The 25,076-nt window shown below is 32.6% G+C and overlaps 1 protein-coding gene across 2 annotated transcripts; it reads left to right on the forward strand.

The window, feature by feature from the left end:
- Positions 1 to 2,743: 2,743 nt before the first annotated feature.
- LOC148276829 (myrosinase 1-like) lies at positions 2,744 to 23,539 on the forward strand. 2 transcript variants are annotated; one of them, XM_088233685.1, is made up of 8 exons: positions 2,744 to 2,888; positions 8,386 to 8,498; positions 11,245 to 11,552; positions 15,784 to 16,051; positions 16,409 to 16,503; positions 19,290 to 19,592; positions 21,019 to 21,257; positions 23,254 to 23,539. In XM_088233685.1, the coding sequence occupies exons 1-8, from the start codon at positions 2,836 to 2,838 to the stop codon at positions 23,432 to 23,434; spliced, it is 1,560 nt and encodes a 519-aa protein (XP_088089811.1). In that variant the 5' UTR covers positions 2,744 to 2,835; the 3' UTR covers positions 23,435 to 23,539. The 2 variants fall into 2 exon arrangements, with proteins under 2 accessions (XP_088089811.1, XP_088089812.1); XM_088233686.1 differs by lacking the exon at positions 2,744 to 2,888 and adding an exon at positions 3,521 to 4,605.
- The last annotated feature ends 1,537 nt before the right edge of the window (positions 23,540 to 25,076 follow it).

The following is a 25,076-nucleotide window of genomic DNA, read 5'->3' on the forward strand; positions in this document are numbered from 1 at the left end:
AAAAAATCCCGTCCAGATATTCCTATCTGAGTTCATTCATAAATGTCGTAAATACCTTGTGCTGGAAAAAAATGGTAATCGAGTTGTGGTAGAGTAGGATTTGAACCTCGGACCTTTGATCCGTGAGTCCACAATACTATTACGGGACCGCTGAAATCCGGTTCAAACAAAATTATTTTATGATTAATATAATAACAGAATTCATTTCCGAACATTGGACGAAATGTTCAGAAAACAAGATTTCGTAATTCTGCGATTTCCTAAACATAAGTTTTTAATCAAATGATATAATTTAGAGACTTTGTAATACTCATATTAAAAAAGTCTGTGATCTTTTATATTAAATGTGTAGTTGTTATTGATAGGTTTTAATTTTTTTTTAATAAATTATTTTATACCCATGTAAAAACTTTTTTTTTTCTTTTATTCAGGAAACACACAGTACAATACCAGAGTTTTATAGTTTACAAAATTAGACTTAACTCTAATGGACCAGTAAAGTTTCCACATATAGTAGGATCATTTATAAAGCGCCATTTTCATGAAAGTCACCTCAAGGGCGCTGTCCAATAAATAAGTATCCCTGCACGTCTTGCAGCTACTAAGCGCATGGACGAGTGGAATTCTAGCAACTTAAAATTATATCAATAAATATACAAAAAATAAACATTAAGAAGAGTAGATAATTTGTGTTATAAGTGTTCATGCAAAAAAGAAAATAATAAATTAATTAAAGAAAGTTATATCCGAAGGGTAGCTATTGTAGACTGTAGGTATCGTGGGAGGACATGTGGCCAATATTATATTATATGCCAAGGTTATCAATTGACTATTTTTATTTAATTTATAGTATTGACCTCGTGGTGTAATCATCAGCGCGTTTGTCTACCATGCTAGAGGTCTCGGGTTCGATCCCCGACATGGTTGATATGAAATATTTATTTACAAGGGTGATTTTACACTAGAATATATCATAGCCCCTGGACTGGTACCTGAAGCGTTAGACTGATCATCTTACCTTTTAGTAACGAAAATGATCAAGATACGCGGCGATTGATGTACCAATGTAGTGCCCTATGCACCATTAGGTGCAGAAAGGGAATGATGATAATTTTTATTTTTTCGAGTCTAGGCATCTACGGGGCTTATTAACTGTCATTGGCTGGTTTAATTGGCCACTTAACACACTATGTAACATTCACCATTCTACCCATATTTGAACATCTATATTCCTTCAATTCTTTCATCTGTTGATGTTTGTTGAAGAGCTGAAACCTTTATTTACGCGGGTGAGATTCCTCCGGCTAAACCAATTCACCTACTAGGCTACGCCTGAATTTTTTATATTTTTATATTTCAAATTTCTATACTTCTTCATGGACCAGGTGAATTTATCAACTAAACTTCTATATTAGCTTTTCTAAAATGTTCTTTATCTCTGTTGTAATATGTTAATATTAACTGCTACCCAAAGAGTTAAATCCAGTTTTTGTTTACAAAAATTTGGACAAACTCAAAATATTGTTGATAACTGAAAGTAGTTTAAAATTAAAATTAAATCAACTTTTTTTTAATGTTTAAAGTGTCTAGTCAGTATTTACATTAAGTGGAAATTGTATTAAAAATGAAAAAACTTACTTAAAGTAATTTAAATGTAAGAACCTAAAAAAAAAGAAAAACTTGCTCAAATGCAAAAAAAAACATTTTTAATAAGAAAAAATATGTAATATGTAGTTTCACGAATTTAATTTTAAAGAACATATGAAAAGCAACAGTAAAATAATTTAAAGACAATCAATTAAAGTTAACTAAAAAATATATTTAATTTTCAAACGCCTCAATTAAATAACTGCACATATAAGTGTAGCGAGAGATTTTTTTGAAAATATATGTAAAAAACGTAGTACTTTATATAATTGGTACACATATTATTTATATTTTGATGTGTTTCATTGCTTTACATTTGTTTTTTATTATATATTATTATTTATGTTTAAGTAACATGTATTCTTGGCACATATATATATACTTTATATTTGTAAAATAACGATTTTTAATTTCTTACATTTGATTAGCTAGGCATTTATAATTAAGAAGTTTTACTTTTTCTTTTTTATGTTATTGTTTTATTAGTACAGGACTACTTATGCTCTAAAGATAAAAAAATCTCCATTTTAGAACAGGCTGAGCCATGTAAGATGGAGACTTTCATAAACAGAGAATTCGCCATTTTCATTTTACATTAATTAGTTTTATACAGGTGTTCTTTAAACCATGTCACATCCGAAACCACGATGATCAGTATGGGCAAGAAGACATATTGGCATATTTAAACAAATATTTAGAACGAAGAAAATTTGTAAAAATAAAATATTAAAAAGAACAAATGGTTGCTTACTTCTTTAGGGGAGAAGCGAGGGGTGCGCGGCCGCGTGGTTAACGATGTGTCAGACTCCCCTCTCCCCCCAACCCTGTTTAGGTTCACTGTTATTAAGTATGTTTACTATTTTTTGCAAAAAAATTATTAAAAAAAAAAAAAAACATTTTGCATGAATTTTTATTCAACCAAATTTATCAATATGACATTGTGTTTCTACGCAACAATAGTTGATTAATATTTGTCCCATACTCTTTTACGAGATATAAATTATCGTAATTAGATTGAATACGAGTTCATTGTATCTCAGCTGACGGGCTGTCGTAACCGGCTCATACATTCTATATAGCGAATAAACGTTCTACAGAACATAATCTGAATGCTAACCTTATGATATTACATTGATATAAAATATATCGCAATATTTTGCGTCAGTGCGTGGAGCGGACTCGGCCAATATGAACATGGGAAACTTGCGGGCTATATATTTTGCAATTGTACTGATCGTAAGGTGAAATAAATCCCCCTTAAATGATATTAAATAACGTGAAATGTCATTCGTTTTGATGTGCGATTGTTAAATAATGTGTTGAAGAATAACTTTATTTTTAAATAATTTAATAACAATTATTCTGGAGTGTTTTATGGATAAGTGTAGTGTAGTGAGTGTTATCATAAATAAGAAATAATAAATCTGTGTGGGATGAAACGCATCTCTACAAAATATGCTTAGCGTTGTATGTAAAAACGTAAATCAAATAAATATGTGTTTAATTCTCAGAATAATTCGCCAGAGAAGCCATTTACTTCTTTTACATTGAACAAAAGCGTTCCAAATTTTTGGTTTAGTTGTTAGTTTAACAACAACATTGAAAAGACGGTTTCGGTTTGCGCTTATTTCGCAATCTGAGTATCTACAGTCCGTTGTAACGCTGTAAACTGTATTTAACTTCGTGGTTTATAATCATAGAATGGTTTTTGTCCGTATGGGGGACTCTATTGGCCAGTGGCGTATTACTCTAAGGTTAAATGCTAGTTAAAAAAAATGTTAAGCGGTATCTGGCAATTTTGATAAATATGTGTTTAAACACTGTTTTTCTATCACTCTCTCGTAAATCACCTCCCTGGTGTTGTGCAAAAAAGACAACTACTCGTCATACTGATTTTGCCTGGCTAAAACACAGGAAATGGACGTTTCGCTGTCCCGTTTTCCTTACCCCAAATCTGAACCGATTTGGTAGTTTTTTTTTAAAAAAGAGTATTGAAATGAAATTTTATGTGTTTGCACCTTTTTTGTTTTGAAACATTATTTACCATATTTGTATATCGTGCGTCCGAAGATGGCAGATGAAACTGGGCTCTTTCAAGGGTTTTTGGATGGTCCTAGATTCCATTATAAACAATTTTTCAAAAAAGCAAAACGAAAGTGACACACCAATGGTAAATATCTATAGTATTCAATAATATCATTGATAAAGTGCCATAATCCAGAGAGAAAATACTGAAATATGTTCGTATAAAGAAAACTCAGGCCGCCTTTCCTCTTAAGTAGACAGTTACCATTTTTTAATGAACTAAATACGTATTTTTTGGTAAACTAAAAATATTGTCTGTGCCCGAGGGGATGAAGACCAGAGGTCTAGTATGAGTATGAAAAAAAATTGGAACCCTGGACGAGTGTTTTTGACTCGATAACTGTTCTCAGGTAAAAATCCTGAATAAGGAAATCTAGCGAAAATAAGCCCGCCTCGTTGTGTAGTGGTTGGCGCGTTCGCCTTCCGTGCTTGAGGTCCTAGGCTCGATTTCCGTAGTATTGAAATATTTGTAGACAACTTTGGATTTCAACAGAAAGGGCAAATATTTTGGAGAAGGGAATGTGGACGCTTAGGCGTTTACGGGGTTTATGATCTGTCATCGGCGGGCTTAAGTGGTCACATGACACAGTGTAACATTCAGAGTTCTGCCTATGTTTGAACATCTACATTTCTTCGACTCTATCTGTTAACTTTTGTGAAGAGTTAATATGACGAGGGAGGAAGTACTAGAAGATGTAGGCTATTGTGATACAAGTACATACAGTTTTTGCTACCATTCGTGTTTGCAATATGGTCTTGAGGATGAATGACAATAATTTGCCAAACTCACAGTGAAAGGGGCAGTAAAAGTTAAATTCTAATAAAATCGGTATATATGAAATTGAAAATTTCCATGGTCTTAAACAGTTTCAGGTATGTAGAAAAATGTGTTTTTTATTTAAGAAAATTTCATAGTCCCATTTCATTTTTTTTTTTTTTTGTTTTTTTACAATAAACATAAGAGGTAAAAGAGAGTATTAAAAAAATAAAGCATAGTTACATAACAATGAAATACATATTAATAGTAAAAATAGTAAACAAAAAATCCCACAAAGGCATGGCTTGTTCGTGGGTATACAAGAAAATGTTAATGAATTTTTGCTCCCATAATAAATAATGGACAGTTATTATATTTTTGTGTAACATAAGAAAGAGAAAATAAAATATTCTGTAAAAGATAATTTGGTATTTTTTTTTATACTAATTAAAAAATATTTAAAAGAACATAAAAATATTCCTTATTTTTAAAGGGCAACAAAATATATCATAGAAAAAAAGAGTTCATATCTTTAGTTTGAATCCAGGATAGTAGGTGTTTTTTTAAAGAAGGAAAATTTTGAAAGTTTGGAATCAATGAAATATTATCAGTAAAAAAAGAATTTAAAAATTTTAGGTCTACAAAATATGCATGTCTCTATGCAAGCCTCGTTTTAAAATGTGGTATTTTGAACACACGATTCCTTCTTTGACTTACTTAACATTACTTAAATTAACATTTAAATTACTTAGATTTAACATCCAAAGCGTAAGACTGATCATCTTGCCTTCACTTAACAAAAATGAACAAGATACGCTGTGATTAGTGTACCAATGCAGTGCCCTATGCACCATTAGGTGCAGAAAGATAATTATGATGATGATGACGACAGAAATGTGCGTTCACTTGATTTTTGTAAAGTAAACTTGTCTACAGATAATTGGATACTTACTAGTAGGCGAAATAATTCAGTCAGACATATCTCTTCAACATCAATAAAGGTGTCAGCTCTTTTACAGTAAATGGAGATGTTCATTCATGGGGCAGAGTGATGAAAATTACACATTTTTAAATAAAAAAAAAAACTGCAATAGGTATGATCTTAGCATGATCTAGGCAGACATGGCAAGAATGTTATCTTAAGTCAGGAGTGATAACACCACTTGCTCCTTGAATGCTTGCCTCTGCTGTCGAACACATCGAAAGTATCGTTCAGTGAGGTTTGTCAACTGATCTGAGGATCCTTGGCAGAGGTGGAAAGCATCCGAAGTTGCTTCTAAAAGCAAAGACAACATTGGTACGCAAATTGCGGTCAGGTATATTGAGGTTAATCTGAGCGAGGATATCATTGGCATCTACACAGTTAAATATTATTTTGAGCAAGAATATTAAATATGTGTAAAGTGGTCACTTATATTTGCCAAAAACAAGTTATAAGCCACAGACTTCCATATTTCCCTTTCAATAATGTTTTCCCTCTCAGTTGCAATGAATTTTCATTCAAATTTAAATAAAATATTTAATAAACTAAAAGAGGGCGTAACTTAAAACATAAAAAAATAAGAATTTCATACTATCATTGTATGTAATCTTGGTAAAAATAACCTGATAATTTAATTATATGTTTATATTTTTTTTTGAAAATTTATTTATAAACCCTTACAGATTATTACATTCATTTTACAAAAATAATATGAACATTTTTTATTCATACTCTGTTGCTCAAAATAATATTTTTTAGTTTATTGTATAATTTCAGCCCCAGGTTTATTAGTCTCGATTGTCCTTGTCTTGTTTAATTAAAATTATCAGTATGTAAATAACATGCAGTAATTTTATAACAATTTTCAAGAACCTTGTTTACGACTGATAAATTCAGAGGTATTATTATTCATATAAATATAAAAATTGTTGCTGTTTATTTTATCAAGTTCTTACATTTCCCATTCCAGTGAAATGAACGAAAAAAAATATAAGGTTGAGTCCGTTTTATTTTAATTAAAAAATAAGCCCTAAAAGTAATCCGAGCGGAAAAGCTTTTACGTCATTCGAAATAATTTTCTGCCTTTCAAGTTATTGTGTTTGCTTTTACGGTTTTTCATTCAAGTCAAAAAGACGAAAGTGAGCATTTTCGATACCTCTTTTTGTTCGTGTTCAATCGCGGGAATAAACCCGACAAAGCTTCTCGCGATATTTGCGCAGTGTGCGGTGAAGATTTTATGAGTTATTGACTAATTTGCTGTAGAGTAATGATGGAATATACTTATACATTAATACATTACTTTTATTAATATGTTTTTTCATACAAAGTTTATTTAGCAGTCTTATAACTAGGTAAAGCTGTTTGGAAAACTGTACATTGGTGAAATTTAATTTTACATGTCACTTAAATCCTTTAAAAAAATTCCTTTTAAGTAATTTCGCTTGTATCCTTGTGAAGTAATGAATGATAATGCATTGCTGACTAATTTTCATGCTCTGGTTCAATTCATTTGGAAAAAAAACTGACACAACTTCGTTTCAGTTCGTTTTTATCCAACATACCAAAACACAAATTTGCAAAAATAGAGTTTTAAAGTATTTTCCCAAAATAGACATAAATAATGACCATAACTTAAGACAAAATTCGTTTAATAAAACCCCTTAAACATTTTTTAAAAATAATTTTCCCTGGAATTTTAAACATAAAACCTTTCTCAGAACTTAACTTACTTACACTGTAACATTATGTAAAAAGGCCCTTCAGCAAAAAAAATAAAAAATGATTATTGTGTCATTTTAAATTCTTTAACCTTCCTATTTTTGTCGCGAAAGGCTTAAAATCGGTCACTGGCTATTACAAATTAATTTGTGTATTAATAAAGTACTTTTGTGGATTTATTGCTAAAAGCAGTATCTTCCAGCCAACCAAAAAACAGATTGGTCAAAATAAGAATTGGCCAAAAATTTGTAACAAAAAACAAAATATGTATCAATGATACGTACATGAAAAAAACTGATTAATTTAAAAAAACATATATTTTTTAATGGGGAGATAAGACTTGCACATATTAACTTAAATAATAGTACATTAAGAAATGTGGAATCGGGTAATGAGTTTGGGAGGAGAGAGAAAGAGGAAGCAAGGAAATAAAAGGAATAAAAATACACAATAAAAAACAGATACACGAGGGTAAAGTCGATGGTAAACGAAATGAAATTATTAACATTTAAACAAAGAATATTTTACAATACAATGATATTTGTTCATAAAATTATAAACTCTAATAAAAAACAGAATTTTGGAAAAAAAATGATCGGAACCAGCATGAACACGATCACAATACTAGAGAAAAGAACAAAATTAGACTTCCATTTAGGAAAAAGGCAAAGTCACAAAATTCTATTCTATTTAAAGCAATTAAAAAGTATTACGAAATGGAAAAAAATATTTATGAAGAAAAAAACATCAAAATTTAAAATAATGGTCAAGACATATGTGATAAACAATTTATAAATTAAATATATTTGCAATGTTATTATTAGAACACACATAACAATATGTATGATATGTGTACCCTACTTTAAGATTTAATTAAAAATATAAAAATAATAAAATGAAGGGAGGTTAGAGTAAGGGTACTCTTCAGACATAGACCTGTCATATGTAATCCGTTGGAAGATTATTCCTTTTCGATAACAGTTATTTAGAATTATGGGGTTCATGATTAGTCAATGATACGCGTGGAAAAGATAAATATCTGTCTCAGGTTCATTGTTTTATAGAATTTTGACAGCGCCCTTTGTTGTCCAGTCTTCCATTTCGTGTGATATGCAGGAACAAAACTGTATTATTCATTCACCTGGACATAGAAAATGTATTATGTATATTTAATGTTATTATTTTTTTCTTTCAGCACTGTTGTTTCAACATCTAAGGAATTAGTCGAGACCAGAAAGTTCCCTAAGAACTTTTTATTTGGAGTTTCTACTGCGGCTTACCAAATAGAAGGCGCTTGGAATGTGTCAGGTCAGAAAACATGTCTATTTTATTTTATTTTCTTATTTAACTCTATGTATTAATTATTAAGAGAACTTTTATAGAATAACTCGAGGTTATTTTTATAAATCTGGAGTAACGTTTAATTAATATTAAATGTTTAAAACGGAGATTTTCGGTTCTGATGATATAACTATCAATGTATAAAAAAAACAAGGTTTCGCTAAAAATTTTCGGGATAAATAACGAGCCCACATAAAACCGATCGCAGCGATCCGATTGGCGTCACATCACTTTGAAGTCACACGTCATGCTCGCCAAGCGCGCTTCTGACCAAAATTGCGTACAAGAATGCTACGGTAACGAATAGTGCCGTTTATCTCATATGACGTGAAACGTCTGGTTTTAAAGTTTTTAGGTAATTCAAAAAGTGTGTATGTTAAACGATAATTGCAAAAAATTATGCGATGTCGCAAGGAAAAAAAAACATTCGTATTTCTTTCCATATTTAAAAATAACGATTTTACTTAAAAGTGAAAACACCCTATTGCTAAATGCAATATTTATTTCAACCAACAAGCAAATTCTTCGACCAAATAACTCCACTACTATGTATATTAGAGATAAAGAACAGAAAGAAAACATTCATCACAAAGAAAAAGAAGAAAAAAATACAAATAATTTGTTTTACATAAAAAAAAACAGTATTGCTTATAAATGCCTACTAACTTTAAAAAAAAATATAATCAGAAAATAGAGTTTGCTATTTCCTAAATAAAAATACTTTACTGTTGGTTAATCACAAATCTAAACGAATTTTGTTTGTTTAATTACTCTTATTTTAATACGACCTATTAAAACTTTATTTTTTAAAAACATAAATCTTTTCAAATATAAAGAAAACATTTTTATGATTACTAAATAACAGTTATTAAGTGTTTTTTTGTTATATCCTGAATAAGAAATCCTTTGGATTTTCTGTTGTTTTTTCCCATACAACATTTGATGTTGTACCATAGAGCGATTTAGGGGTAAAAAAAATCAATCAAGTCCAAAAACAAAGATAAGGCATTATCGTATTAGGAACACTTGAAAATTAATTGATTTTAGTAAACAAGTTTACTTTAAAGCCCCTCAATAAAAAATACAAGATGTTTAAAAGTATAAAAAAATCACTGATTCGTCTCCCCTGAAAAGTTGTGTTTTTGGAGATACTGTAGTTTACCTCTCGCATACAGATTAAGTTAGAGAAAGGATATTATTTTTCGACTAATTTAGTATTTTTTATTACTTAATTTTTAATATATTTCAACAGAAATGGAGAACATTTTAGAGACAGGAATATAGAAGTCTAGGTATCTACAGGGCTACATCTACATCTGTTTGAATTATTTTACTCACAGTATTTCACACGCGTTGCCTAGAAATAATTAAATCAGATGAATCTCAAACACACCAATAAAGTTTTCAGCTCTTCAACTTCACAAATATCAACAGATGGAAGAATTGAAGGGATATAGGATGTTTAAATATAGGCAGAATGATGAATGTTACACAGTGTGTAAAGTGGCCACTCAAACCAACCAATGACAGGTCATAAGCCCAGTAGATGCCTAGAATTATATTTTCCCTAATTTAAAATGTTCTCCATCTCTGTTGTAATATTTTAATATCAACAGCTCCCCAGGGAGTTAAATCCAGTCCTTGTATCCAAAAATTTGAACAAACTCAAAATATTACTGATTAGATTTTTAGTTGATTCAAGAATAAAAAGTGTTTTTCTGTCAAGACAATCTAAAGTTAATTTTTATATCTTACTTTTTCAGTGTATGTTAATATAATATATTAATACATACATGTATCCGGATTGACATTTATTTAGAAATGTCAAGAGTTTTTTACACTATATTCAGTTGAACAGACTTTCGAAGAAAAATAATCTTGTCGTGTTTGATTATCTATCTATTTATTCAAACATTTATAATAATATAACAAATTATACGGCCCATTACGTTAAATTTTTTTCATATTGCAATCCTTGTGATTTGATCCTCGTATGCTAAAAGTGTAAGAACGAATAGTCAAATAAATGTATAAATCGGCACTGTACACTATTAAAATAAAATGGATGTTTTAATAAAAAACCAGTGTTATTTTATTTTATTCAAATTACGGCATTTCTTTTACATATAAGTTTTTTAGTAAGTAAATTAGAAACTATAATAATTTTGAATTATACTAAACGATGAGAAAAAAATATTATTATCTTGAACCACTAAATATTAGTCTCTCTCACCCATGAAATACAAGAGAAGGGCCGCCCTGTAGGGACTAAATTTTACATAGAATGAATCACCGATATTGAAATATTTAATAAGTGTAAAAAACATTTCTTACTATAATTCAGTGTAGGAATTAAACTGAAAACTACAATATATTAATAAAAAAAACGGTTTAATAAAAAGTAGTCCACTCCTGTTAAGTTTTAAATGTCGTATCCATTTCCTTTTACATTTCGTATCTTTACAAGAACAACATCACAAAAATATTTGACGTTTCAGCTCCATTTGTTTCGCTCTAATATTTAGCTATCACTGTTAAAATAAAATAGAATTGAATTCATTACTTAATTGTACCACGGTAAAGAACTTTGTATAGCTTTGAAACCGGTCGGCAGAAAAAAAGTGATTAAAAAAGTTGTTTTTTACTTATTTTATTTCAGATATTAAAAGGTTTATGTACTTACATAATTAAAATTATATTTGGATATTTTCAGGTAAAGGAGAAAACATATGGGACCGCCTAGTTCACACAAACCCTGATGCCATCGTTGACAAAACTGATGCAGACGTTACCTGTGACTCCTACAACCAATATAGAAGAGATGTTGAGATGCTGCAAGAATTAGGAGTAGACTTCTACAGATTCTCCATATCTTGGTCCAGGCTTCTGCCCACTGGCTTTACCGATAACATCTCCAAAGATGGAGTAGAATATTACAATAATTTGATTAACACCCTCATTGCAAAAGATATCATGCCCATGGTGACTTTGTACCACTGGGATCTTCCTCAGTCATTGCAGGTGATAATTTTTTATGCACTTAGATAATTTTCCAACCTTGTTTTTTTTCAAGCTGTCAAAAATTTGGAAGTTCAGACATTTCATAATAACTGTCATTCTCCATTTCGCAACTAGTTGTGTATAGGACACTGGATTAGTGCACCGATCGCAGTTAATCTTGATAATTTGAATGCAATGACGAACAAGGGCAATAAATTGAAAGTACACAATATATTCATAAACACGATAAACATACAAGACTTCGAGCTAAACCATGCTACACTGTTTTAGTATCGAAGAGATCTACAAAAAGCCGGAAGATCTTTCCCAAAGAATTCCAAGTTATGTGACAAACTGACTAATCTATTATATCATTCTAGTTTGCCCAACACAAACAAAATTTGTATATTTACTTGGCTTAACGAAAGGCACTAACACATTATCATTAAACATTCGAACGCACTGTAATTGACTTCCAATTCACGTATGGCATTTTTGGATTCTGTATATGCTCGGTTTGGCTTGACGGATGTGATGAGGCCGATGTGGAATCCAAGCTTATTGGCTAATCCAACAAACTTCCAAGCGTTTTTCCATTTTATGAGTGAATGGGCGGAAAAGTACGTAAAAGCCTACCGTGAGAACTAAATCTGTTTTAGATAAATAAATACATAGTTGGGTACTAACATTGGTTGTCTGAATTGAACTCTTGTCCGTCTGTGTTGTTTTTGTCCTAAAGAACGGAAGTGGTATATTACAAATCTAAATAGAAAACTAACTCAAGAGAACCGCGCGCTGACCATGCTCTAGGATCTATTTCGTCTGCTCCAAGGTCTGAGAGCTTGTTAAGACGATTATGGTCTTTGCACGGGATTGTTCCTACTGTTAGTATTAGGACAATCAGGGTTTTTGCGAGGAATCAGTGTTATAACGATAGGTAATTTCGCATGAGTTCAATAGGGATCATGTTAGAATCTGTGTTAGGACTTTGCCAATAGAGTCTTGATAATTTGATTTACTTATGTGCTTTGGTATACGTATTGTTTTTTTTCTATTGTTTCAGTGCATGTTCTATAGGATTTTTTATGAATGTTTCATATATGCATTTGAGTTTTGTGTCGTTTGTATTACTACGTTCTTTTTCCTTTCCGAAACGGGATCTGGAGCATGCAGCCGCGGTCTCAATTTGGAACTAACACTGTATTCCTTCACTGTCATACTGGGAAATTATAAAAAGGTGATTGTACTTATCATGTGTATTTGAGAAAGGAATATTAAATTTTCGCTTAATTAAACTAATTTGTTTAAAAAAATGATTATGAATATGCAAAACTGAAGAAAAACACAAGTCTTTCAACAGTTTCGGGAAAGGGGTGGGTGCTCTAATTGTATATGTTAGTTTGGATATTACATTCCCATGCGTGTTGGTTCATAGTAGAGAGTAGAAAAAAAAACTAGCAGCATCTATTGTTAAAAGTTAAAAGGGATTAGTTTCGAAAGACCCGGCCGATCATAAGCTCTGTAAATGTCTAGATCTCCATTTTTTACACAGATTTATATCTGTAAAAATATATTATTTAATATTGACAACAACCCCGTTAGGAAAAAAAATGTACGCATATTTGTACACCGTATGGAATGATGATGATATTATTTTGGAAAAAAAATATTTGAAAAACAATATTTGAAAAAAAATATTCAAAGCGCATTGCGATAATTAAAAAAAAAGTATTATTGAACAATAAGTGTACTTAGTAGAAATCTGTTAAGATACTACTGTCGAAAGTGCCCATGAATACAAATTAATCAAGTTCAATGTCAATTTATTTATATTTAACATGTTATATGGACCGGCATAAAAAACATTAGTCTCAGTTCGACAGCCATAATGTATTACTTCCGGCTATTAAAGTAGTCTTGCTAACTGATATAGTGGTCTTGAAATAATAACAGTAATTAATAGATCAGAAACAAAAACTCTTAGGACATATTATTTATTTGATTATACGTATAAAAGCGACCGCTGCATTCGTTTAACCCTACAGTGGTCGCGCCTCAATATGTGACACGAGTGATACAATGTACAAAATGTTAACATTATTTAACGTCAAACGATGAATATTGGGAATATTAAATTTAAAATACATTTCGGATTTATAGTCTATTGATCGTTGACAATCTCACTATTCTATTGAACTATATATAGTTCATTCAGTATATTCACTCCATGGAGACATGAAGAACAAAGGAACGTAGCCTATAGTTGTATTATTTATTATAATGTGCAACTGTGTGACCAATATTCAATAGTAGATATATTTTTAATAATATGTTTTACATTAACATTTACATTTCTAGTAATATTATAAGTTTTGTATGCTTAGTTAGTATTTATGTTATGTATAATTTTTATGTGACAACATTTACAATAACAATATTTTGTGGAAGCCTCTAATTGGACTTTATGATATGTATTTATAGTATAATTGTATCTTATAAATTTATGAATGTCTGTTGGCTTTCGAATGAAATAAAATAAATAAATACAATAAATTAATAAAGACCACAGGGCGTGATAATACCCGGTCAGCCCAACAAGTCAGCTTAACAAGTCAGTCTAACAAATCAGCCCAACAAGTCAGCCCAACAAGTCAGATCAAACAGTCGGCCCAAGCAAGTCAACCCAGTCGTGCAGCAAATCAGTTTGAGCATGTAGTTCAAGTCTTCATCACCGTAACACTCGTGCGACATAATTCAATTCATTATTAATTCGCCATGTAATAAATACACGCATCAAATATATTTGTTAATCTCTAACTGGGGTTGTAACTCAACTTTCAACATCAACTTAAATACTGCAAGCACAAAAAAGGGTGAAAAAATGCTTACATAACAGGTCGCGCGGGTTACATAATATGTAAAATGTCCTGATGTGAAAAAAAAGCTCAAAAAATAATGGTCCTTTGATCAATAATCAAACAACCTTTCAATATAGCCCGTTATACGATGTTTCATTGTATTGGTCACCCTAAACTTATTGAACTCACATCCCTCCCTCCATCCCCTCCCCCTATTTTAAAAACTTTTTCTCATAATCTAAGCAGTGCATGTGCTTATTAAAATGCATGTCGTGATATAAAGTTGGATGTATATTTATAAAGCGCCATTTTTGTGAAAATCACCTCAAGGGCGCTGTTCAATAAACAAATATCCCAGCACGTTTTGTAGCTACAGAGCGCATGGACGGTTGGGATTCTAGTTCTTCGTTTTCAATTAAAAATTATAACAGATAGGAGTTAGATTACAGGACGTCTTGCAGCTACAGAGCGCATAGACAGCTAGAAATTTAGCCCCCATTTACACATTTTAAACATTGACAAATAAATTGAGTGTATTAATGATATTTAAAAAATAATAATAAGAATAATAAAAAAGAGTAAGATTACAACACGTCTTGAAGCTACTAAGCGCATAGACGATTGGAATTCTAGACCCCATTTACAAAATTTAGGTATTTTAAAGTTGATGTATAAAATCTAGATAACCAATCATCGTGCAGCTACAAAGCGCACGAACGAGTGGAATTCTAGCAAAGTTAAAATGATATCAATAAATTTACAAAAAATAGAGCACAGTAGTAAATTTGTCGAGTGTTCATGCCAAGAGTGAGCAATAAAAAACAAAATAAATAAAGCACTGTTTTAACTCCATGGTTAACAAAGGGAGATATATGCCCGAAGAGGAGCTTAGTGAGTTTTGCATGTTGGTTTAATTAGTGTCCTGATAAAGAGACGGGTACGTCTCGAAACCGGTAGACATAGGCAAATTGGTAAGTGGTTATTTACAAATATTTCACAACATTTGGTAGTCGGTTTGGCGATCATTATGTCTAAAACCGCTAAGTTTAAAACGCGTCGGTTTTTATTTATATATGTGTACATATAATATCTCATGTTTTTATGAACACACTTTTAATTATAATATGTAATGTAAATGGGAGAAATCCCGTGTATAAATAAATAGAATTTCAAGTCAAACCCAAACATTTAAATGGAGATAGTCTATTTTTTATTACAGTGGGTGACATATGCATCCCTCGCGACCACCTCAGGGTTAACACGCGCAGGCGGGTCAATCACTACCATATCGGCCATGACAACTTTTACTGGAACTTTGGATTAAAGAATGTCTCTGTACCCCGTACCTACAGGTCTACGCGTCCTTGTATATTTAAGTGACTGACCTTTTGCAGGACTTAGGAGGTTGGCCTAATCCTCTACTGGCCGATTATTACGAGGATTATGCGCGGGTTGTCTTCAGGACCTTCGGCGATAGGGTGAAGCTGTGGATAACGTTCAATGAACCAAAGGAATTCTGTTTGGAAGGATATGGCGAAAAAAGTAACGCTCCCTTGCTGAACTCTTCAGGGATTGGCGACTACATGTGCAGTCACACCGTTCTCTTGGCTCATGCCAGAGCGTATCGTCTCTATGATAAAGAGTTTAGAAAAAATCAAAACGGTAATTATGTTTTTGTTAAAATAATGATGAAATTCGAAGAAAATACAAACCTTAAACAATAAATCATAATTCAAAACATTAAGAAAGGTTCGCCAAGATGTGGAATGAATGAAAGCATAGTTAAAAATAAGTGTTTATGAAAATGAAGGACGAGGGCAGCGATTATGAACGGCTATCCTTATCGGTACATACTGAGACGGTATGAACTAATATCGATATTTATGTACAAATATTTTGCGTTAGCTTCTTTTTAAACCTTGAAAAAGTCATTTTCTGAAACCGGTCGGCACATTGAATTTAATTTGAGTACTCAAAGTAAAGACATAATTGTTATATTAAATAAAATTTCACTTTTAGGGCACGTTGGGATAACTCTTAATGCTTATTGGAACGAACCAGCGACCTTATCCACGGACGACATCCATGCTGCTGAAAGGGCAATCCAGTTCAACGTAAGTTATTTAATTTAATTTGGAATTACTCAATATATATTTAACGAGACTGTAAAACATCAAAGTACCAAATAGGTGTACAAGATTGCAGTCTACGTTTGTCGTTGCGTCTGGTAGACAGCATTATTTTGTAAATTCTCCAATTGTCAGACTACACCGGCCCAGGAACTAGCATGGAGAAATTGATATGTTTCGTTCTCCATTGTCAGTCATTTGATTTGAAATTCTTTCAGCAATAAAATCATTCTTAATTATTTGAATGCTGTAAAAAATCACTTTAACTTTTTGAATTTGACTTAAAATACTTACTAGCTATAATATTTTTTCTAAACATTTAATCGTGTACCTACCTACTTTTATGTAGTATTTTATCTTTATTTATTTATGCATACACATATATCGAGGCTTTACTGAAATAATGTATTCCCGAGATAATCGCATTTAAGGCTTTTTTATTCTTTCAACGCATTATTTCTCCCACAATTTTCTTTTATTTCAAGACTTTGAAATGGCAATCCTTATTTGTTTTACTTATTTATTTTATTTTTATTTTTGCACCACATCAGGCCAGGAGGTCCAATTACAGTGGTGAATTACATCACAGAACACCCAAGCTTGAGAAAAATCACATTTTAATTTTTGTGTACTCACCGGAAATCGAACCCGGAACCTTCCGCCTGTGAGTCAAGCGTCTTGACCACTACACCACGGAGGCCGCGTTATTCTAAGCATAACATGAAATTTAAAATCAACATCTTGCACCCATATTTAAAAATATTTGAAATATATAAAAACTGAATGCATTCTGTCAGTTTATCCCCTATATCTATAAAGCATAATGTAATTCGATATTAAAAGAAAACAAAAACTGTTTATTAGATGGGTACCATAAAACGCTTGAACTTTAATTTTGTACCTAGTATATACTTTTATATAAAAGCCCTTTGGGCGTGTATAATAATTGTAATAATCTCAGTTTTGGTAATTTGGTGTAAAATGGCGAACGATTTAATCTGAACCCTAAGACATTATAAAAGGCAGGCACGTGTTTTGTTTTACTTTTTGGATTATGCAATCAAGACTTGTTATAACATTTATTAGTACATTGTGAAGCTTGTTCTTGCGGCGAACTCCATCAAACAGCGTCCTATATTCTGTGGGACTGCCCACTCCTGGACACGGAGAGGGACATGGTGGTTTGTATTCTGAGCAATGTGCCGAGACCTGTTTGGTGTACCGAGCTAGTGGCAAATAGAAGCAACTTGAGGACATTTTCTACGTTTGTGGAGGGTTTAAATCAAAAGGGGCCCCCTGGCCTACTGCACCTGTAGATAACAGATATACGGGAGAAATGGATCCATGTTAGTCGAGGTGCAGAACTCATATCTGCGCCATTTTTGTCCCTATCTAAAGGATGGTGGGGGTAATTGATCCTTAACTAAATAGGAGTCGCCGGACGTGTCTGGGGCCTGAGGTTTTTGATTGCGGGTGCCCCTATCAGTGGATGTTTTTTGCCCCTCACAATAAGTGGTGGAGAACTCACACGAGAGGTAGTATCATACATGATCAATATAGTGCTGGCAATTGGTAAAATAAACCAAAGTGGGGAACAAAATGCCGAACATTTCTCTAGTGGAACGGAAGGCCTGTTGACTACTGCCAACGGGCCGGCTTCTTCTGAAGAGTTTTAAGTGGTTTCCTCTCCACATGAGCAAATGCTGAGAAGTTCCTGATTGGCCCACATTAGTATATCGCTCCTGATCCCAACAGTTTCGATAAATTTAAAGAAATTTAATTGCAGAAAAATCCACTTTTGAAATATAAACCTCGTACATTATAAGCAAGATAAATAATAAACTAACTCCCATATAAAAAAATATATAAAAAAATGAGTGGTGAAAAAAGCGTGTTTGCAACCAGTAGTCTTTGGGTATGTCTATTGCTTTTGGGTGCGCCGTCGGTGACTGGACTTGAGTGATTCATTATTTATATTATTATTATATTTGTATAATTTATATAGCGTCATTTTTGTGAAAATCACCTCCAGGGCGCTGTATAGTAATTTATATATATCCCAGCACGTCTTACAGCTACAGAGCACATGGACGGTTAGGATTCTAGTTATGTGTCTCCAAATGTGATATACATATTATTATTATAACAGATGGGAACTAGATTACAGTACGTCTTGCAGCTACAGAGTGCATGAACAGTAAGAAACCAAGGCCCCATTAACATTTTTTTTATTTGACAATGAAGTTTAGTATTTTAATGATATTTAAGAAAATAATTTTATTAAAATAGGAGTTAGATTATAAGTCTTGCAACTACTGAGCGCTGGAATGGAATGGAATGGATGGTTGGAATTCTAGAATCCTTTTACAAAATTGAGAAATTTGATAGTTCATAACATCAACCTATTAAAACTAGATTACCAATCAACTTGAAGCTACAAAAGCGCATGGGCTAATGGAATTTTAGCAACTTACAAACATTGAGTTGAATTATAAATTTGTCAAGTGTTCATGCTAAAAACGAATCAAATAAAGCATCGTTTCAACACTATGGTTAACAAAATAAAGATAAACATGTAAAAGATGGCCTGCCGCATATGTGGCTAACACGCTGCTTGCTAATTCCTGGATGATAGCAAATGCCCACGTGTAGTGACCAAGAGGAGAGATGATGCATATTGTTTCAATATTATAATATTACTCACTGTTATTATTGGGGCATTTGGCTGTTTGTAGTTCTAAAAAATACAAGAATAATTATTCGTCTTTCAGTTTGGCTGGTTCGCTCACCCAATATTCTCCCGCTCCGGAGACTATCCCTACATAATGCGCAAGCGTATCGAGGTCCGCAGCGCCCATCAGAAATTTCTTCGCAGCCGCCTTCCTGCCTTCACCAAGGCCGAGGTCGTGCTGATCTCCGGCAGTGCGGACTTCCTGGGGCTCAACCACTACTCCACCAGAATGTCTAGCCTGGTGGAGCAGAAAATACCGGAGACGCCGTCATTCAGGGACGACTGCGGAGTCCAGGAGTTCTTCGATAGTAGCTGGCCGGGCTCCGCTTCAAGCTGGCTAAAGGTTCATGGAACTTAAAATATAAATAAATGGATAAATCTGCTATTCAGTATGACGCTCAACGGAGCGAATAGAACTCGCGAAAGGACGCATAACTCCCTAGGGATGGAATCCAGCCAGACTGCAAGCATTTGGAGATACTCAAAACATTGTTAAAATATAATTAGTTTTCGACTGGCAGATTACGCCATTAAAAATTTAGACCAAACTTGGGTACATCGATTCTCATATAAAGACTAAGTATTGAACAATTTTTTTTTTTATTATTTAAAGATAATAGATGAATGCATTAATGCTGCATTTGGCTGGCGAAAGGTTTTTTTTAGATACAGGCGTAATTAAACTGACAACATAACTTCTTGTTGGTTCAAGGATTGTTGAATTCAATGACGTTCCATTGAAAAGGTTGAGTACGTGTAATTAAACTAATAACCGCTTCTAGCTAATAAATGGTTCATTAAAATTATCAATTCTGTTTAGGTATGCAAAAGGATAGTTAAATTTTACCGCAACAATACTATAAAATCTGCTTCGATTTAGTTTTAGGTTGTCAAACTATACTAATTATAGATTTTTTGACAACGTAATATTATATGCATAAATAAAGTCTGCCTCGTGGTGTAACAGTCAGCGTGTTTGCCTGCCGTGCAAGAGGTCTCAGGTTTGATTCCCGAGATGGTTGACATGAAATTTTAATTTAAAAAGGTGTTCTCAAAGAACTGGTACTTGAAGCGTAAGACTTATGCTCTTACCTTCATGTCACAACAATGATCAAGATACGCTTCAATTAGTGTACCAATGCACTGCCCTATACACTATTAGGTGCGGAAAGGGAATGATGATGATAAATAAATAAATAATTTATTTATCTTTCTAAAAGCAGAATCGTGTTTAAGTACATAACATGAATTCGCAATTTATAAAATTGCGTAAATTTATACAATTGTCTATTAATTAAAATAATTCAGTTTAACATTTTTTTACAAATAATTTAATATTAGAAGTGTTTTTCGATGATTGTCATTACACAAAAAAATCAAACATGCACCTCTAAGATTATGGGTTGGTTAGACCTGTCCTATTAGTAAATTATCGAAACATATATTATACAAGGAATTGAAAGATAAAATACACCGGAAATAAAATAACGTCACAAATGTCATTTTTTGGGCCGCAACACATGCATATTTAATATCAAAAGTAAAAAAAAGAAATCCTGCACAACATTTTATCTCGGTATCGCAAATGAAAGCAACCCTTGCTCTTTGTTGAAGTTCCAGTACTTAGCTAATATATACCGGGGGTCCTAAGATTTTTTCTCAGCGGGTCTGGAACACAACTATTATTTGTAATTCTTCTAACTTACATACATTAAAATATTCTCGAACAATGAATACTGTATTTATATTATTTTGTTTGTATATCCAAGGTGGTTCCATGGGGTTTCAGAAAGGTCCTCAACTGGATAAAAGAAGAGTACAGGAACATTACAGTTATCGTAACAGAGAATGGATTCTCCACCAAAGGAGGGCTGAAAGACACAGACAGAGTTTCTTATATGAGACAATACCTTAATGCTCTCTTGGACGCCATAGAAGACGGCTGTAATATTAAGGGCTATACAGCCTGGAGCCTCATGGACAACTTCGAGTGGCTTAGAGGATACTCGTAAGTATTAATTTTAACATATTTGATGTATATTTCAACAAAGATAGAGAATGCGGAAGTCTGGCAGAGGCGAAAGGTTTTCAAGGGCACATACGAGATTTGATCGAAAAAAATCCACGGAATATTTTAATTTCAAATTTGATTTTGTAATTGTAATACCCTAATTTTTTCCTAGATTGGTACACATGTTTATAATTAATCTGTACATTTTTAGCCGTTTAGGAACGGTAATTGGTTTTTGACTTATAAATTAGTAAGACGCGTTTCGGTGTGATCAGCGAATCTTCAAGATTATTCTAGAGCGAAAATGCCGGAGGCCCTCTAACGCCTGGCGGCTTTTTCACGACTTTTTGACCAAAAAAATGACCAGACTATTAGGATTCATTTTCTGGCGACTTAAAAAAAGGGCGCCGGAGTTAAGAAATAAAAAAACAATGATAATAATAATCTAATATGACGTTTCTAAATTTATAAAATTACTATAATGGACATAGGCTAAATGCTGATGCGACAAAAAACAGTTTTTGCTTCCATTCGTGTTTGAAATATGGTCATAAGTGTAAATGATAATATTCGTAAAAGACCCATCATATAATTTTTATTTATATCACTACAGAGATGGGTAGAATTTTTGTTTCAAGATTATGGATATTCGAGCGTTTACAGGGCTTATGACCTGTCATAGGTTGGGTTCAAGTGGCCACTTTTATGTAGATACTACAACATTCCCCATTCCGCTTATTAGCGAATATCCATATCGGTGACATTTTTGGTTTTTGTATATATGTCATGAAACAAGGAAAGCTTTCGCTAGCGCGTTTGGAGCGCCATCTATGTATTTGATATTGAGGTTAAGTATTAAAGCAAATTACTTTATTTATGTAGCTAAGACTCTATCCGAGTTAAATTAATTACTAGTAATCGCCTGCAGATGAATTTATTTTTACTTAATCATCATATAATTTGCCAAATTCTTTTCATAAAATGATTTCTTTTTTTTAAAAGCAACTCGTTATTAACAATGAAAAATCCTTTTTTGTATGAATAAAACCAACAGGAAGACCCACGGTCTTTAAAACGGTTTCGGGTATGCGAATGAAGTACTTTCACAGTCTTATTGTTGCTCCCAGCCACCGTACTCACCGGACTTAGCCCACTATGACTTTTTCCTATTCCCAAAGCTGAAGAGGACAATGAAAATACGACATTTCAAGACCATGGAGGAGATAAAGACCTAATCCCAGAACGAACTGAAGGTTATACCTAAAAGTGCATTCCAGAAATGTTTTGAGGATTATAAAAAATGTGGACATACGTATGTGTATAATGTATTATGGTGATTACTTTGAAGGGGACTGTTTGATGCTCGATACCTTCGACCTCGGGACTGTAAACAAGGCCTGCCCTCTCGCGATACGCGTGTTCGAAGAAAACAGGGAACGTTTGATTTTAGGTAAACTAATTAACGTTATGGTTTTCAGTGTCAATCCTGGAATTAATGAAAGGAGTAAGGACTTACGGTTTCCTCCCTTTGGCACTGGTCCAGAAAGACACCGATATCGTTTGAACTGGCCACTTTGCACGTTTTCTTATATGTTGGTGATTCGAAATCACTGTTACGCTCGCGGTACGGTTTTCGCTGTTGTTCGCGGTACGGTTTTTTTTTGTGTGTTGTCCCGCGTTGCTTTCTTGACTCGCCGTCAGGGAGAAGTAGGTACATTGGGATTCAAAACAAGGACCACCGGAATCAAAGGAAGGAATGGCTTGACACTTGAATAAAAGAAAATGAATCCGAAACAGGGACAATACTGACAAATTAAAATTCCCTGTATTTTTTTTATCAAACTCTGTCGGTACGTTTCGGTTCTACGCGGCTTATTCCAACCGACCATATTCAAGCTCATAAATACATTTTTATTTAATATTGTACTCTCAGCAGGACACTTTCTATTATTTATAATTATTACATAAAATGAATTTGGTGTTTATTTTTCAGAGAAAGATTTGGACTTTACGAAGTGGATTTTTCGAGTCCAGATAGAACTAGGAAGATACGCGATTCGGGAAAAATGTTTGCGGAAGTCATCAAGTCTAAATCTATTAGATCTGTCACCAAGTGCCCCAGTTGTGACGAAATAGTTCCACCCTTGTACAATATAAACGCTATCATAGTCTGAGGAAAAGAAAAAATGAATTCAAATTAATTTATTGTGAACAAAAAAACTATCTTTAATATACAGTACCATTAATTGATAATTAAAGGAGGTAAAAGTTTTAGAAAATATGTATTTATTTTTAATTAGTACTATATACCTACTACAAACTGATACAATGAACCATTTTATTTATATTTATTTATTCACACTCTTTATCAAAATACAATTCCATATTCACTTTGCCCAGCTAACAAGGGTACATACCCCGTTCCAAGCTAGGCAATTACATTTTTATATATTATAATAGTTAACAAATTAATATAGAGCACAGACAAACAAAATATAAACTTATTCGGATACACATTTTGATTCATATACATACAGACATACACATATATACACACATGTATATATAAATATACACATATATACACATGTACATACACACACACGTACATACACCCATGCGCATACACATACATACATTCATAAAAAACATAGACAATTTATTTATGCGAAACTTCATGGTTGTCATCTATAAATATATATTTTTTTAATTATTCCTTATTTTTTATATTTTATTTTTGACATCCAGTAAGGTTCTCCAATCCGTGGCATGCATCAAATTTTCTGACTCCCTACGACCAATGTCATGAAAGAGCGAGGTCAACACCTTCCGTAACTTGACAACACTCCCGTCTTTCCACGATTCTGGCAAAAGGTTATGGACCTTTTTGCCGACGTTATAGTGTTTTCTCGATGCCAGAACAGTGTTGACCCCTTCACTTAGTATCAGATCCCTATTAGAGTATCTTGTATTATGGTTGTGGTTGACGCTTGGGTAAATGTCTCTCTTTATGTGTGTAACCACTACCGTTCTCAATATATACTGTTGAATAATATTCAGTACTCTTAATAATATTTTACTCTTTTAGTTATCGATTCGATGAGGTTTTGGCAAGTAGATATCATTTGTTCACCCCGAAACCTGTATAATGGATGAAATGAGCTTTTCCACCGTAGTGCATTAAAAAAAGTTTTTTTTAAATAAATATTTGCGTTCTTATGATATACCCAAATATTTCGTTTTGAGGGCTATTATCAACGATTTATAAATAACTCGCTATTAGAAAATGAGAATCTAATTGGGTTAGAGTGGGATTCGAACCACGGATCTTTAATTCGTAAGTCCGAGACACTAGCCACGGTACCACATCCATTGACCGTCCTTTTCATGTAATCCATTTTTTTTATTTATAAATCGTAAAACACAAAGTATTTTACAAGCATAATACGTTAAATTACTTTCCCAGGAGTTACAAAAACTCAATTTGGGACATAAATGATATTAACATTAAAAAAATAACACATATTGAGAGCAACAAAGAAACAAAGCAAGTTTAGCACCTTTATAACTAAATATGGCACAACAATATATACGCCTAAAACCTTTTCTTACACAAGCAAAATAAATATATATAAAAAACGCTTTTAAGAATTAAAAAAGTAGTTGGTCTACTAAGGGAGATAAGGTCATTAATTCACTTTGGAGAGACTATTCGTTCATATTTCCCATAGATTTTCAATTGGATTTGTGCTGTTTTAGTACGATTGCTGGCCTAGTCATAGGTATATCTTCGAAGGCACCGTTGAAATATCAGAA

The sequence above is a fragment of the Micrasema longulum genome, unplaced genomic scaffold (assembly GCF_059751315.1).
Source record: "Micrasema longulum isolate JH-2025_06_02 unplaced genomic scaffold, ASM5975131v1 h1tg001139l, whole genome shotgun sequence".
In the NCBI taxonomy this organism is placed as follows: Eukaryota; Metazoa; Arthropoda; class Insecta; order Trichoptera; family Brachycentridae; genus Micrasema; species Micrasema longulum.